General features: G+C 36.1%; 1 protein-coding gene across 1 annotated transcript; it reads left to right on the plus strand.

The window, feature by feature from the left end:
• The first annotated feature begins 5,436 nt into the window (after positions 1–5,436).
• LOC149804633 (uncharacterized) lies at positions 5,437–12,279 on the plus strand. Its single transcript, XM_089942742.1, has 5 exons — positions 5,437–5,546; positions 6,148–6,251; positions 6,890–7,152; positions 7,797–7,837; positions 8,575–12,279. Exons 2-5 carry the CDS (start codon positions 6,151–6,153, stop codon positions 9,517–9,519), a joined length of 1,350 nt encoding a protein of 449 aa, XP_089798868.1. The 5' UTR covers positions 5,437–5,546; positions 6,148–6,150; the 3' UTR covers positions 9,520–12,279.
• Positions 12,280–12,724: the final 445 nt, after the last annotated feature.

The raw sequence follows: 12,724 nt of genomic DNA on the forward strand, positions 1-12,724 counted from the left end.
TACTCTGCCATCAGTGTCTAAATACAAAACGTTCCTTTCCACGACGAGTCTACCATGTACTCTGCCATCATTGACTATATACGAAATGTTCCTTTCCAGGACAAGTCTGCCATGTACTCTGACACCAGACACTAAAGAAGAAAACGTCCTTTCCATGACGAGCCTACCATATACGTTTCTGTTAGATACTAAACAAGAAAACACACTTTTCATTTATCTCAATCTTTCTTGCACATTAATTAAAAATCAACCGCAGGTTATTTTTGTACAAACAATCGATCGAAAGTATAATTTTGAGGATCATCGTATCTTGTTTCCCCACTGTTGTGAATGTTCCTGACAGAGTGTAAAGGATAAATAATGCAAGCAAAGGACAAGGTCGATTTTGATAGAATTAGGTTCCTTCAGAAGCCGGTTTCAAAACCAAAAACCTAAATTTCAAGAAAGCAGTATATTTTTCAAAAATCAAGTCCAAATTTCTTGAAAATTCTCCAAATTAAACTATTGAGTTAAAGAATTAGAAGAGATATTAGGTCTAGCTATGTGATTTGGTAAGGGTTTTCAGTACTTAAAGACGATATTTACATTAGGGCGGAAGGGAGTACCCCCGTAAACCAAGAAAACGTTGCCATTTTAATATAAAAGTACTCAACACCGCTGAATACGGAAAATATGCTATGTTAATATATTCGAAAATGCAATTTTCATACTTATAATGCTTACAGTTATAACAAAGTCACCAAGACTTATATAGTAAAATTAATTTAGCTCGGTTGGTAAGATGACTAATGTATCTGCCATAAGTCTCGAGTCCGAAGAAAATAGTATTTTTTCTCCATTCATTGCTATATTAACCATTCAGAATCAAATGGAATCGTTTAACTTTTTCCTGGATAAACAAAATACTTGTGCCATTTCTGTATATTGCTGATTTATAGTTTGAAAAATATACAGATAAAATCAAGAATGTTGTTCATGAAAACGTAAATGTTTCATATAAAGTTTAAAAAGTAAAGGGAGTGTAAGGCGTTACGCAGTTTTTTTCGACAAAAATATAGCAGACGGGCAGTTTACGAAATGTTCCCGGAGTTCACGACGCATAACCCACTGAATTACAGGTATGCTCCACCAGTAGTTTCCTCGCGTATGTCGTCTGCTACAAGATCAGTCAGATAATGCGTCTTTAATTTATTTTTTTTTAATATTTTTGCTTTTTAACTTTTGCATAACATTTATTACTGTGTTCTTGATTTTATTTATTGCTTTGTTGTTAAAATTCGTCAACATTTTTAAATACTTTATGCACTTGTACAGTTTTCAAATAATGATCTTTTAAAGCTAATATGTAAATATTTTAAAATTTTGTTAATTTGTTTTCATTTCTCTTAATCTTTTATTTTATTTAATTATTAAATTTCTTTTCTTTCTTTCACGGTTTCAGTAGAGGTTTTGCTAACTTCCATTTGACTTGAAGAATTTTAGCTTCACATTTTGTCTTAGATATTCTTTTAAATATTTTGTTTTAGTCTGCGCTAAATTCAGTTTCGGTTTCCACTTTTCAGTGTCAGTTTTAGTCTAGACCATGTACGTCCGTTGGATATCCTAAGGGGGCAGGGGCCAGTTTTTATGTACAAATTTAATGCCGCAATCAGCGTCCTAGTAAAAAAAAATCATAAAAAATCAAATACACAAGAGAGGTCAAAAAGGTCCATATTCTTGGATACCTATATTAAAACAAAGCATACGAATATTATCCACTTGACCAAAGAAGTCAATGGCAGTTCATAGCAGAAGAAGTTTATGCACCCACCCCCAAATTTCTACCTGCAATTTTCATGTCCGAACGTCATTTTTGACACAATGTGATGCTCACAGTGCAAACACAAGCCCTTTTCCTAGATGACAGTTGTGCAAAACAGTGTGTACTAAACAGGCTGATTCAAATGAAAATAGTTGTCGTCCAAGACGTTTTGAGATATTCTACTTGCTCCAGCTCCATGTGTTTACTGCTATGGGAGGCTAGCCGACTATTGGTATTTCACTATCAACATACTGCAGAGTAACTATGGAAGGTGTACACGCCTGGTATCAATTTCAAGAACAACACAAGCCTAAAACACCTAGTTCACAAATATATCCATATCTTTAAATAGTAAACAATAATAGCTGAAAAAGTCACACTATAGCCTTAAGTTAAGAAATTTGTCAGGGGCCAATTTACAAAACTGGACCTTGCCCCTTTAAATGATGTGCCGTCTTTTCCGTTTTTTTAATAGACATTGAAAGCACAATGACAAAAAGCACTCTTCCTCCACTATATTATCTCATTATGGCCGCAATCTAGTATTTTAAAAATGGGGGGGGGGGATTTTCAATGCTAAGTAAATTAAAGCTATTGTAGCCTTATATCATCCATATATGTTAGTTCTCATCACTCTAACCTCCCTCCCTTCGATAATCCCATCCTTGTAACCTCTGTTTGTACGTGTAGGTGTTGGTGTTTGCCCGTAAAGGTTGATCTTCTTTATTAAGGAAGCGTGCTAGTCAGTATGTATATTGGTCAGTAAGGGAAAGTCCAGGTTGAATTATCATTAATTACGTTATATCCCACAATGACCTACAATATTAAGCTTATTACATTCCCATGTGGCACCTTTTATGACATCTTTCCTATTAAGTTCACCAATGTGCCATCAAAAGTGCCATCCGCCATGTTGAAATCCCATAAGGCCCCATACTTTCACCATTGCTGACGTTTTTAACATTAAATTCGCATAGCGCCCTATACTATCATGCAATGTTAAACGTATGGACATTTTAACATCATCTTTCCCTAACGTCCCTTGAGTGCTATTCTCAATGTTCAGTTTCCCTATATGCCATTCTCCATTTTAAGGCATGAAAATAAACAAAGCAGTCGGTCCAAGTGTTTGGAACTATTTTGTTACTATTAACACATAGACGTGTCCTCGGAGCTGGTCGTCGAAGATATAATATCCAAAATTGTATGGTAAATAGCCAGATAGCAGAGTCGCTTATCTGGAGACTATGGCCCATTGTTGCAATAGGTATATATATCAAGACAGCTCTAAATCTTTAATTTCAGATGTTGAAATAAATTGTCCTAATGATTAAAGCAGTGGTTTCCAAAATTTTGGTTCCTGCGACCCTTAATTGGCCACCAACAGGACCTCCCGACCCTCAAGCTTATTAAGTGATTTCTTCTGATGACCTTTCGTGACCCTGAGGTTTTGAACAGATGGCCTATATAAGTAAACTAGTGATGCAGTCCTCATTGTCCAAATTATCTATAGTACATTTCAAAGCATAGACAATGCAAAGGCCTGGAAAAAACTATGTGGCTCAGTTCCAAAACAATCTAAATAACAAAAGTCCTTCGAAGGGAATGATACTCTACCGGTTCAAAATAATTTCCAGGAATTTATTATACGACCGTTTCTTCCTTTTTACTGCTGAGTGTTGAAACCATCTTTGATATTCTTCAGCGTAAATAAGAAGATTGTCACATTAATTGATGTGGTATCTGCTTGGCACCATTTTCATATAGGACCAACAAGGCATAAAAGGAAGTCTTCTTGTTGACATTTCTAGCTCATATGACTTTCCGTTTTTGAGGAGTAACCATAGCAATACAGTGGTCATATTCGATACCAGATTGGTACCATTTCTATTTAGTGCCATCTAGATATCATAATAATAGTGAAAACAAGATTTTCAAGATGGCCATTGTCGCAATCATATTAGAATTCGGATCAGCACCGTTTACATTTGCGAGATGGCCGTTATGACAGATACATTGAATATCAGGGTGGCACCAATTTCAATTTAGGACCAGCTTGACATTATAAGAAGTCTTTAAGTAAAAACCTCACATTAATTTGACCATCCAGTCCGGAAAAATACCGTCATTAGGTTTGGCCACCACACCAACACCGTTTTCATTTAGAATTAACTAAACATCCTACTAAGTCTTCCTGTGAAAACCCTATGGCAATATCACTTTCCGTTCAAGAGGAGGAGCGATTACAAGATTTTGAAGATGGCCTCTGTGACGGCCATATTGGAAATCAAATCGGTCCCATTTTCAATGAAGACCAGCTTGACAGCATAACAAGTCTTTAGTGAAAACCGGATGATGATATAACCATATATTCAGGAAAAAATAGTTATAACAAAATTCAAGATGTCCACTATGGTGGCCATATTGGATGTCCGAACGGTATCATTTTCATTTAGGGTCAAACTAGACATTATAAGAAGTCTGTTGGTGAGAACCTCATGTCCATATGACTTTCAGTTGAAGATGAGTAGCAATAACAAGATTTTCAACATAGCCACCATGGCGGCCATATTGGATGTCTGAGCGGCACAATTTTCCCGTAAGACCAGCAAGATCATGGGATGAATGTGTGTGTAAAGTGTTTCACGGCAATCATCCAAGTAATCCTCCAACAAACATCTGCTAATGGACGGACGGACGATTCGGACCATCTCATAAGCTCTTTTGGGCTATGACCAGTAGAGTTAATAAAATATCTGGAGTCGAGCGTTAGCCTCCAAAACAAGCTTTTTTCCTTAATTATTAGTATCTAAATGTATTTGTGGAGAGAGAGAGAGAGAGAGAGAGAGAGAGAGAGAGAGATCTATGTAATTAAAATATAGTGTACATTTATTTAATTTTAACTTTTATAAACTTATTAAAATTAACTGAAATAGTTATAAATAGTACCTATGTACTGACCAGGAATGAGTAAAAATGTTCACGGTTCAATCCCAGTCCGTAAGAACATTCTTTTAACTATTATGGTGGATAAAGGTTATATAAACACAAATGAATCTCCCTTTTTCACTTCAACCTTCTACATCTGTATAAAAAAGAGAAAGAGATAGACACTGGTCAGTATAACTATAAAATATGCCAGCCTGAACATCAAGTCATATAATAAGCCTCAGAGTATCAACTAAATTTAGGGTCTGGTAGAACAAGTACTGTGGTCATTACATATATATGCATGTACCGGTAGGCAAATTACAGAGCAGCATTTTGTGCCAAGATATTCAGCTACCCAGAACCTTGATGTCTGATATCTCCTGCGGCCTGAACAAAATCTGTCTGTAAAGCCACGAAATACTGAGCACATTAAATCTGACCCGATAATACAGGTCGATGATTATTGTATGCATTGATTAGAATCTGTAAAACTGATACTATCAACGGCAAAGGTTCCTGAAGCAAGGATGAATAAACTGTTTGACACAAAGAAATACCCGCGCAAATCAATAGCTTTTTTCAATGGTTCATTATAATAGTTCGAAAACTGTAATTTCATGTTAAGGCAAGGCTTTGTCTAAATTTTTCGTTATCAGTGGTGTTATCTTTCGGTCTGAACAATGGGTATAATAATAATAAACTGCGTATAACTGAATTAATTTAAGTGGCACAGTTATTGTCTCTATTACGCATCATAATAAATATTGGTTCTGAAACTTCCATCCTAAAGTGCTGAAGAGTAACAGAATTAAAGGTAAGACCCTTAGTTATTATTTGAAGTCTCATATTTGTTTACCTTTTCTCTTTTGCCTTAGTTTGTTTATCTCGTTTTGTTTTCGGTATATTTATTTTCCACAATTCTGTTAACCTATTTTATACAGATTTTACGGATTTCCACGACTTGAAGAGGTCGTTTGACTTTTACAGTTTTCTGTTGAAGCATTGTATTCACGTGTGTTTATTGTAACTTTCATTATCATGTGTTTAAAACATTCCGAACTTTTCCACATTAATGTAAGGAACTAGAGGAAACGTCTTAGGGAAAAGGAAAGAAAATAATTTAGTACTGTACAAAAGAGCAGATATGTGACACTGAAATTGTTTCTGATAACAATGGGGTTGGCTGAAAATGGGTTTCATTACTGTGGTTCCTTTACGGTTACGTTGATTTCCGATGATGAAGTTAAATTCCCAGATAACTGACTTAGAGCATGTGATTAAGTTCTGTGTCGATAACACTGGTCCTATCTGCATTTACTGATGTGATTTACGTCAAATTTTGTATTTTACATTTTATTTAATACAGATTGTATAAACTGATTGTTTTTACATGACATATTAATGATTCTCTGCAGAAAATGGCAACATCATCATTCACAGATGGTAAGAAAGTCCGGTTTAAAATTGACGAAGACGAGCTGGAAGATGATGGTTTCAGTGGAGAATGGGATTTCCTGAGGTTAGTATCAAATATTCATACAAAGAAAACTCATTTCCGATAATGAAACTGTCTGTGGTTGATTTTTTTTCGGATATAATTCAAGTACTTCTTTAACTTGAACGGTGCTGTATAGTTTCTGATTATACTGGATTTCTTTAATCATGGTGCCATAAAAGCTAATATGAAGATGATGTTAGGACTTGAAACACATGCCAAAATAATTCCTAGATATGTATACTTTTTATATGGCATTGAGCATATTTTGGTAAACCTTTATGAAAGAAAAAAAAAACAAAATAAGAAAACAAATATGCACCGTTCCTCGTAAGCTACCCGTGCAATGGAATGAGGTAGACTTGAAAGCTTTGTGTAGTTGTACAAGTAGTTCGTCTGCTAACACTCTTATAATGTAAAAAGCTATGGCGCTATTTAAACAGAAAACTTTCACCGAATGAAACAATGTGTATCCTTGTTGGTAAAGAATTGAACCAAAGGAAAAATGTTTCTACTGTTAAACCAACAAACAAACGAATAACACAATCATTGAGGAAAATCAATATTAAACTAATTCTCATTAAAGATCTGGGGGGAAAAAAAGAATCTTCAGGCTGCTATGTTAAATTCGCATCTTCCTCATTACATCCACATTTTCCTAGATATCTTCTGACAATGAAAGAGGACTTAAATGTGGCCGTCATAGTAGACAATCTGGTAAAGAGACGCGTCCTCGACCCCAGTAACAGAGAGGAAATCTTGAAGCAGACGACAGAGCGCGCTCGGATAGAACTCTGCTTGAATCGTGTGAGGTCAACTGGAACCAATGCGTACACCCAGTTTTGCGATGTTCTGCGAGATACGGGTTATTCCAGCGTTTTAGATACCATTGCAACAGATGGAGAAGAACTTCTTTCATCAATTGGTAAGAAGCATGGGCATGTCTTCATTAAATGTTATAGTATATCGTCATCGATATATTAGTGGTTTGAATTGCTTCAGGAGTCTTTACAGCTAAAATATATTTTAAACCCAGTTTCAGATCAAGTAGTCAAACGCAGTCCCTTTATAGACAGAAACAAACAGATAATAGGTTGTAAGAGTCACCCAGTTTTTAATGCTAATTTGCTTTCGTGCCTGTGTATACAGGGAATACTTCATTTTGGTTCTGCTGTCGTGATTTTTGTTTGGTTTAAATCAAAAGGAATTATATCCAATAATGGGATATTCTTCCAGTCTTACATATTCGAGTTTCGATGCTCACTCTAATATCCGACACAATGACTCAAAATGTAATTGATAGGCAATGATTTGGCACGATTCAGTAATAAACAATGCAATCTAGCTGGATATAAGTTAATTGTATGCTGAAATTCAGGTTGAACATCTGAGGATAATTTACTTGTCAGAGTATTCTTTAATGCAAATAAACAATAGAGATTTGTTGAGTGATTCAAGGAGGACAAATTCAATAAAGTAAAATATTCCATATTTGACTAACATTATTATAATACAGAGTTTTATTTCCATGCCAGAATAGTATTCATTCACTCCATTTCTGTTCTGTAGATGGACTGGTATTGCCGGTTGGGTTTCAAGCAAAGAATAAGGTAATTTAGTTTCTCATTAATTAGATCCCAGTAGACCATCTTTAATACAATGAAACATGGTTTAATATTTTTCTTCTTCTGATCAGTCAAGTAAGTAGCATCTCGATTCTGAGGTTTTCGACGTATGTGGAGAAATGTATCATTATTCTGGGGTTTTGACATGTATAGAGAAATGGTTGAGGGTATCGCACACATTGATGAGACTTTTTCCTAATTAAGTTAAGGAGATGTGTTGCGGTAAAATATTTACATACGTGCATGTACGTAAACAAGAAAAAAAGAGCCGATACTTAAGTACAGGAAATAAGATTGACAATACAGTATGTTTAAGTGTGTGGAAACTCAACTACAACAACAGGAAACCATTGCCATTTGCATCATTGTCTTTCATGAAACATGATAGACGTTTAATCAGAGATTTATACATTTACGGTAACCGCTCTTAGCAGCGTTGAACGTCAGAGATATTAAAAGTGTATATAACATTCTATGAACTGTATTGATTTTAGAGTGTCACAGGTTAAAAGTAAAACTCTACATGCATTTTACTTTGATTGTTAGTGGTTTTTCACAACTTATTTTCTCAGAGATTCTCGTAGGGTGGTCTTTGATGATAGATTGCTCATTTTTCCAACATCAGGACTATATACATTTGAAGCAAGCATATTATGACTGCACTATCTATGCCCAAAAATGTCATAGAGATATACTACTAACTCGATCCATTTATTATATAGGGTCAGGAAGCGTCGAACCTGAGCGGAGTTTTTCTACAAGCTTCTGACGATCTGGCAGTCCGCGGCGTCAAGATGTCCATTAGCTCTTTGTCGAAGGAGACAAGGGCTTCCCAGAGGGAATTCACTCTGATAATAGAGAGACAGACAGAACTGGAAAAACAACTCACACAGGTCTTGAAGTCTTTAGACACTGCAAAGGAGGCATTGATTCGCGAACGACAAGAGAAAATAGGCTTGAGAGAGCAACTTCGATTGAAGGATGAAGACCTAGCAACAATGCAAAGGAAGTATTTGGAACTCCAAAAGGCGATAGGTAGCTTGAAAGAGACGAACAATAAGTATCATGACAAAGTTACGAAGTTGCAGATTGAAAACGAGCAGTTGAAAAAGGCAAGTAAAGACAAAGTGAATCTGGAAACAGAACTATCGGATAAAAACAGAGAGTTAGAACATTTGAAAATGCAGCTAAAACATCAAGAGAAACAGATCAGTTTACAAGAGGAGACAATTATCAACAAATTAAACTTGATAGAAAAGCTTGTTTCAGATCAGCGTGATATGGCAGAGGGACATGACAAGCTAAAGCAACAAGTAAGCAAGCAAGCGGAAGATATTTACAGACTCAGCTCTGAGAAAAATGAGTCCAGTAATCAAGTCAGTGCACAGCAGAAACAGTTGAATTTTCAGCAGGCGCAGATCGTATTGCTACAGGAGCAGATGCAGCGGCTCGAAAACCATCTCAGTCTCAACAACCCAACGATGGAGGAGCAAGAGCAACCCCAGCAGCAGCTTCAACAACATGGCCATCATTCAAGTACGCTAGGAAAGAAGTATCTGTCAAACTTGACTAAATCCGTGCATTTGAGGCCATTTAACGCAAGCGGCAAGCTAGAATCATCCAAAAGTTCCTTTTGGAAGGAAGATTCAAACAGGAAGAACAAGTGATACATATATAAGAGTGGTATGATATGAACGCATTTAAAAGTAATTTACACTGGGCGTTTTTTCGTTGGCGCTTTTTCATTGAATGACATATTTATTAAATGACCCTTGGACGGTGATAATATAACTTATTTCTTATTTTGAAATCATTCTTATCCATAATATACGACTAAATTAATTTTGTATATCTGTATGCGTGTCCTCACCAGTGAAACATTTTTTTATCGTATTCTGTGCCAAGTCAACTGTTCGGAAACATTTTCAGAAAAGAATTTCTTTTAAATGACTTTGGTGAGAGAGAAAGAAAAACATGCCTCTTTTGAAAATTATACGACATAACCTGTGTTTGTGGGCCATCAGAATAGTTAATACAATTATAGGACGTATTCCCGTATATTGGCGAGCAGTATCATATGTACTGGCTTATAAGTCCTGTGTAACTGTGAACAACATAAAGCGTAATGCGCCGGTTGATCAGGGTCTATATAATTTTTTTCTACTGAATCCTAACAAACTGCATAGATCCAGATCTGCAAACGTATTATACAGCGGCCGATCTCGGTATGCCAGTTTGGAGCTGCACTAGGCTTATAAGCGTGTACGGACAATGAGTGGTGGCCCTGAAATGAATATCAGATATAGGAAATCGATAGCGTATTAGTGGAAAATATAAAGATTTCGAATAACATATAAATTGGTCATAGTTTTAGAACGACATTATTTGTTCCAGATCTACAATCTCTTTTTATATTTTGTGAGATTATTGATGTAGCTTTAAATTAAGAATAACTTTTTCGGTCCATAATCTCATCCCCATTTTACCCCGTAAAAGTAGTATTCAGAATAGCGGTTTTACACGACCAGCTAAGGAAAATAATAAGACAATAAATCATCGCGCTAAGAGGGGCCCATCACCGCCCCATTTCCCCCATGCGTATTAGCGCCCCCCCCCCCCGTAATCCCCCCGCCCCGCCCCCAGAGGGCTGTATCGCCCACTCTGAGAACCACAGGCGTAGAGGCCATTGCATAAGTTTCATATTTTTGTCTTCAGCCTGTGACAACTCGATGAAGCACCCAAATAACTAAATAAACTCATGTACGTGTATCGAAAAAGATCTCTGTGTCATATACTATTATAATTATTTATTGTTGAAATCTGGCATGTGCACAAAATTATATTACTAGCACTCTGCAGATAGAATGTTCCGCACCTATTAACATCAAAAGACACGCATGCATGTCTACTTCCACGTACTAGTTATTGGTTGTAAGTAAACCAGTAAGTTCTTATAGTCTGGAAAATTATCCAGGGTGAATACTGACTTTCTGAAAGGTCGATTATTGTCCAGGGATCACAACACACATGACATATATAAGCGACTAATTGTACAATATTGATGATGATGATGATGATGATGATGATGATTTTGGTAGCTCCTCTACCGCTTTTGATAACATCATCATTTTTCATCATAATCATCAGTAACAACAACAAGAACAAGAACGATAACAACAATAACAACAACAAAGTAATTAGAAATTAGAAATGATAAATAAGTAGTGTTCACTCCCTTTCTTCTAAATCGGAATAAAACCAATTTGAAGGCCCCCCCCCCAAAAAAAAAGTTTGCAAGCAAGATACATTAAAATACCTGGTGATAAAATTATACACATTTTAAATTAGGATACGTAGACAAATAACAAAGTGCGCTAGCTAAATTACACGAAACATTATGAGAGGCATTATGAAAGCTATAAGTGTTGCATGTGAAAGTAAACATCTTTAATTTTCACTGATAGACACTGGAAATTAGGACATAACCTTGACCTTGACATCTACAGGTTTAACTTGACAGTGTCACGTAATATATCAAAAAAATGTAACACAAGCGTGCAAAACTCATTTAACTTAAAATTATTTGTCAGATTTGCATCACTGAGTCAAAGAATTTCTGAATGGTTTCCAAGTGATCTTTCCAGGTGTCGTTGTAGATGATGACGTCATCGATGTAATGTCACAATTCTCTAGATCAGATGCTCATTAAGGCGCGCTTACCAGTTATAGAGCACTTTTGAGATAGTGACGTGTGTAAGGTGAAGTTGTTTGCATTTGAAACACGCATAATGGAGAGAATGTTGAGCAGCAGGGAGGGTGAATCCTACAAAATTTAGAAGGTTCCAAATGTCGAAATAAACCCTCCACAAGGAGGGGTTTCAACCGGAAATAACGTCGACTACGTTTCAAGAGGAACTCTCGGAGAGATAAGCCTCTTTGGGAGGTCCTCCTGAGTTAGTCCAAATACGGTTTCTGGTTGAAAAACCCATTAATGGTGCTTCGATTAAAAAAAAAAAAAAATGAACCAATTCGTTGTCGTCGCCCTCCCTGCTGCTATGAATTAAAAATTTTATCTAACCCGATTCGATACCTTGTTCTAGGATCGTGTAGTTTCATTGTTATGAATCCGTGTGGGGTTAATTGAGCCCGACTAAAGAAATTTCTAAACTTATTCATGTCCATGTCACCGCTACACCAGGTCTGATGAATATTTCGTAACTTGTGAGTATCAACTCCGTTAAACACAGTAAGAATATTACAGTTATCCCTGATCACTTTAGGAATTTGTGTATACAGTTGGGTTACATAAATTACATCTGTGTTTTTGTTTCTACCTCTGGAAAATATCCTAGCTGGATTTGATTGTTTATCCAACATTACATCATCGTAAACAACTAAATTATTAATAAATCCATCAATATCTTCAATACTTGGCGCTTCATTAATGTCAGTTATAAATTCAGCAACATCATCTCAGCTCTCATTTGACGATTTTGCACTTTCATTAAAATCCTTTATCATATCGTAGCATCGTTGATCATCAACTGAAGGTGCTACCAAATATAACTTATCCCACTTGAGCCATCTCATTATCAGGTTAAGAAGCAATTGTGTCTTACCCGATCCAGATGGTCCAATTATGATCATACGAACAGAATTTGGCAACGCAGCATGATGCTTGACTGGTTCTTGCTTTCGTGTTGCAGAAAAATCAATTACATTTATGTTATATATAAAATACTTATGGATTTATATTGCGTGAAATGCAGGACGCGCACCCCAGCAAGTGATCTAACAACTATTACAACAGAAAATAACAGATCAGCGCTTACGGGCAAGTGTGAACGATGCGGTACAAAGAAATTTAAATTT

Source organism: Sinohyriopsis cumingii, chromosome 2, assembly GCF_028554795.1.
Source record: "Sinohyriopsis cumingii isolate HCF-2022 chromosome 2, ASM2855479v2, whole genome shotgun sequence".
Taxonomy (NCBI): Eukaryota; Metazoa; Mollusca; class Bivalvia; order Unionida; family Unionidae; genus Sinohyriopsis; species Sinohyriopsis cumingii.

Coding starts and splice junctions, on each gene's coding strand:
- LOC149804633 (XM_089942742.1), top strand. CDS start 6,151: ATGGCAACATCATCATTCACAGATGGTAAGAAAGTCCGGTTTAAAATT. Junction 6,252..6,889: donor GGAGAATGGGATTTCCTGAG/GTTAGTATCAAA, acceptor ACATTTTCCTAG/ATATCTTCTGACAATGAAAG. Junction 7,153..7,796: donor AGAACTTCTTTCATCAATTG/GTAAGAAGCATG, acceptor TCTGTTCTGTAG/ATGGACTGGTATTGCCGGTT.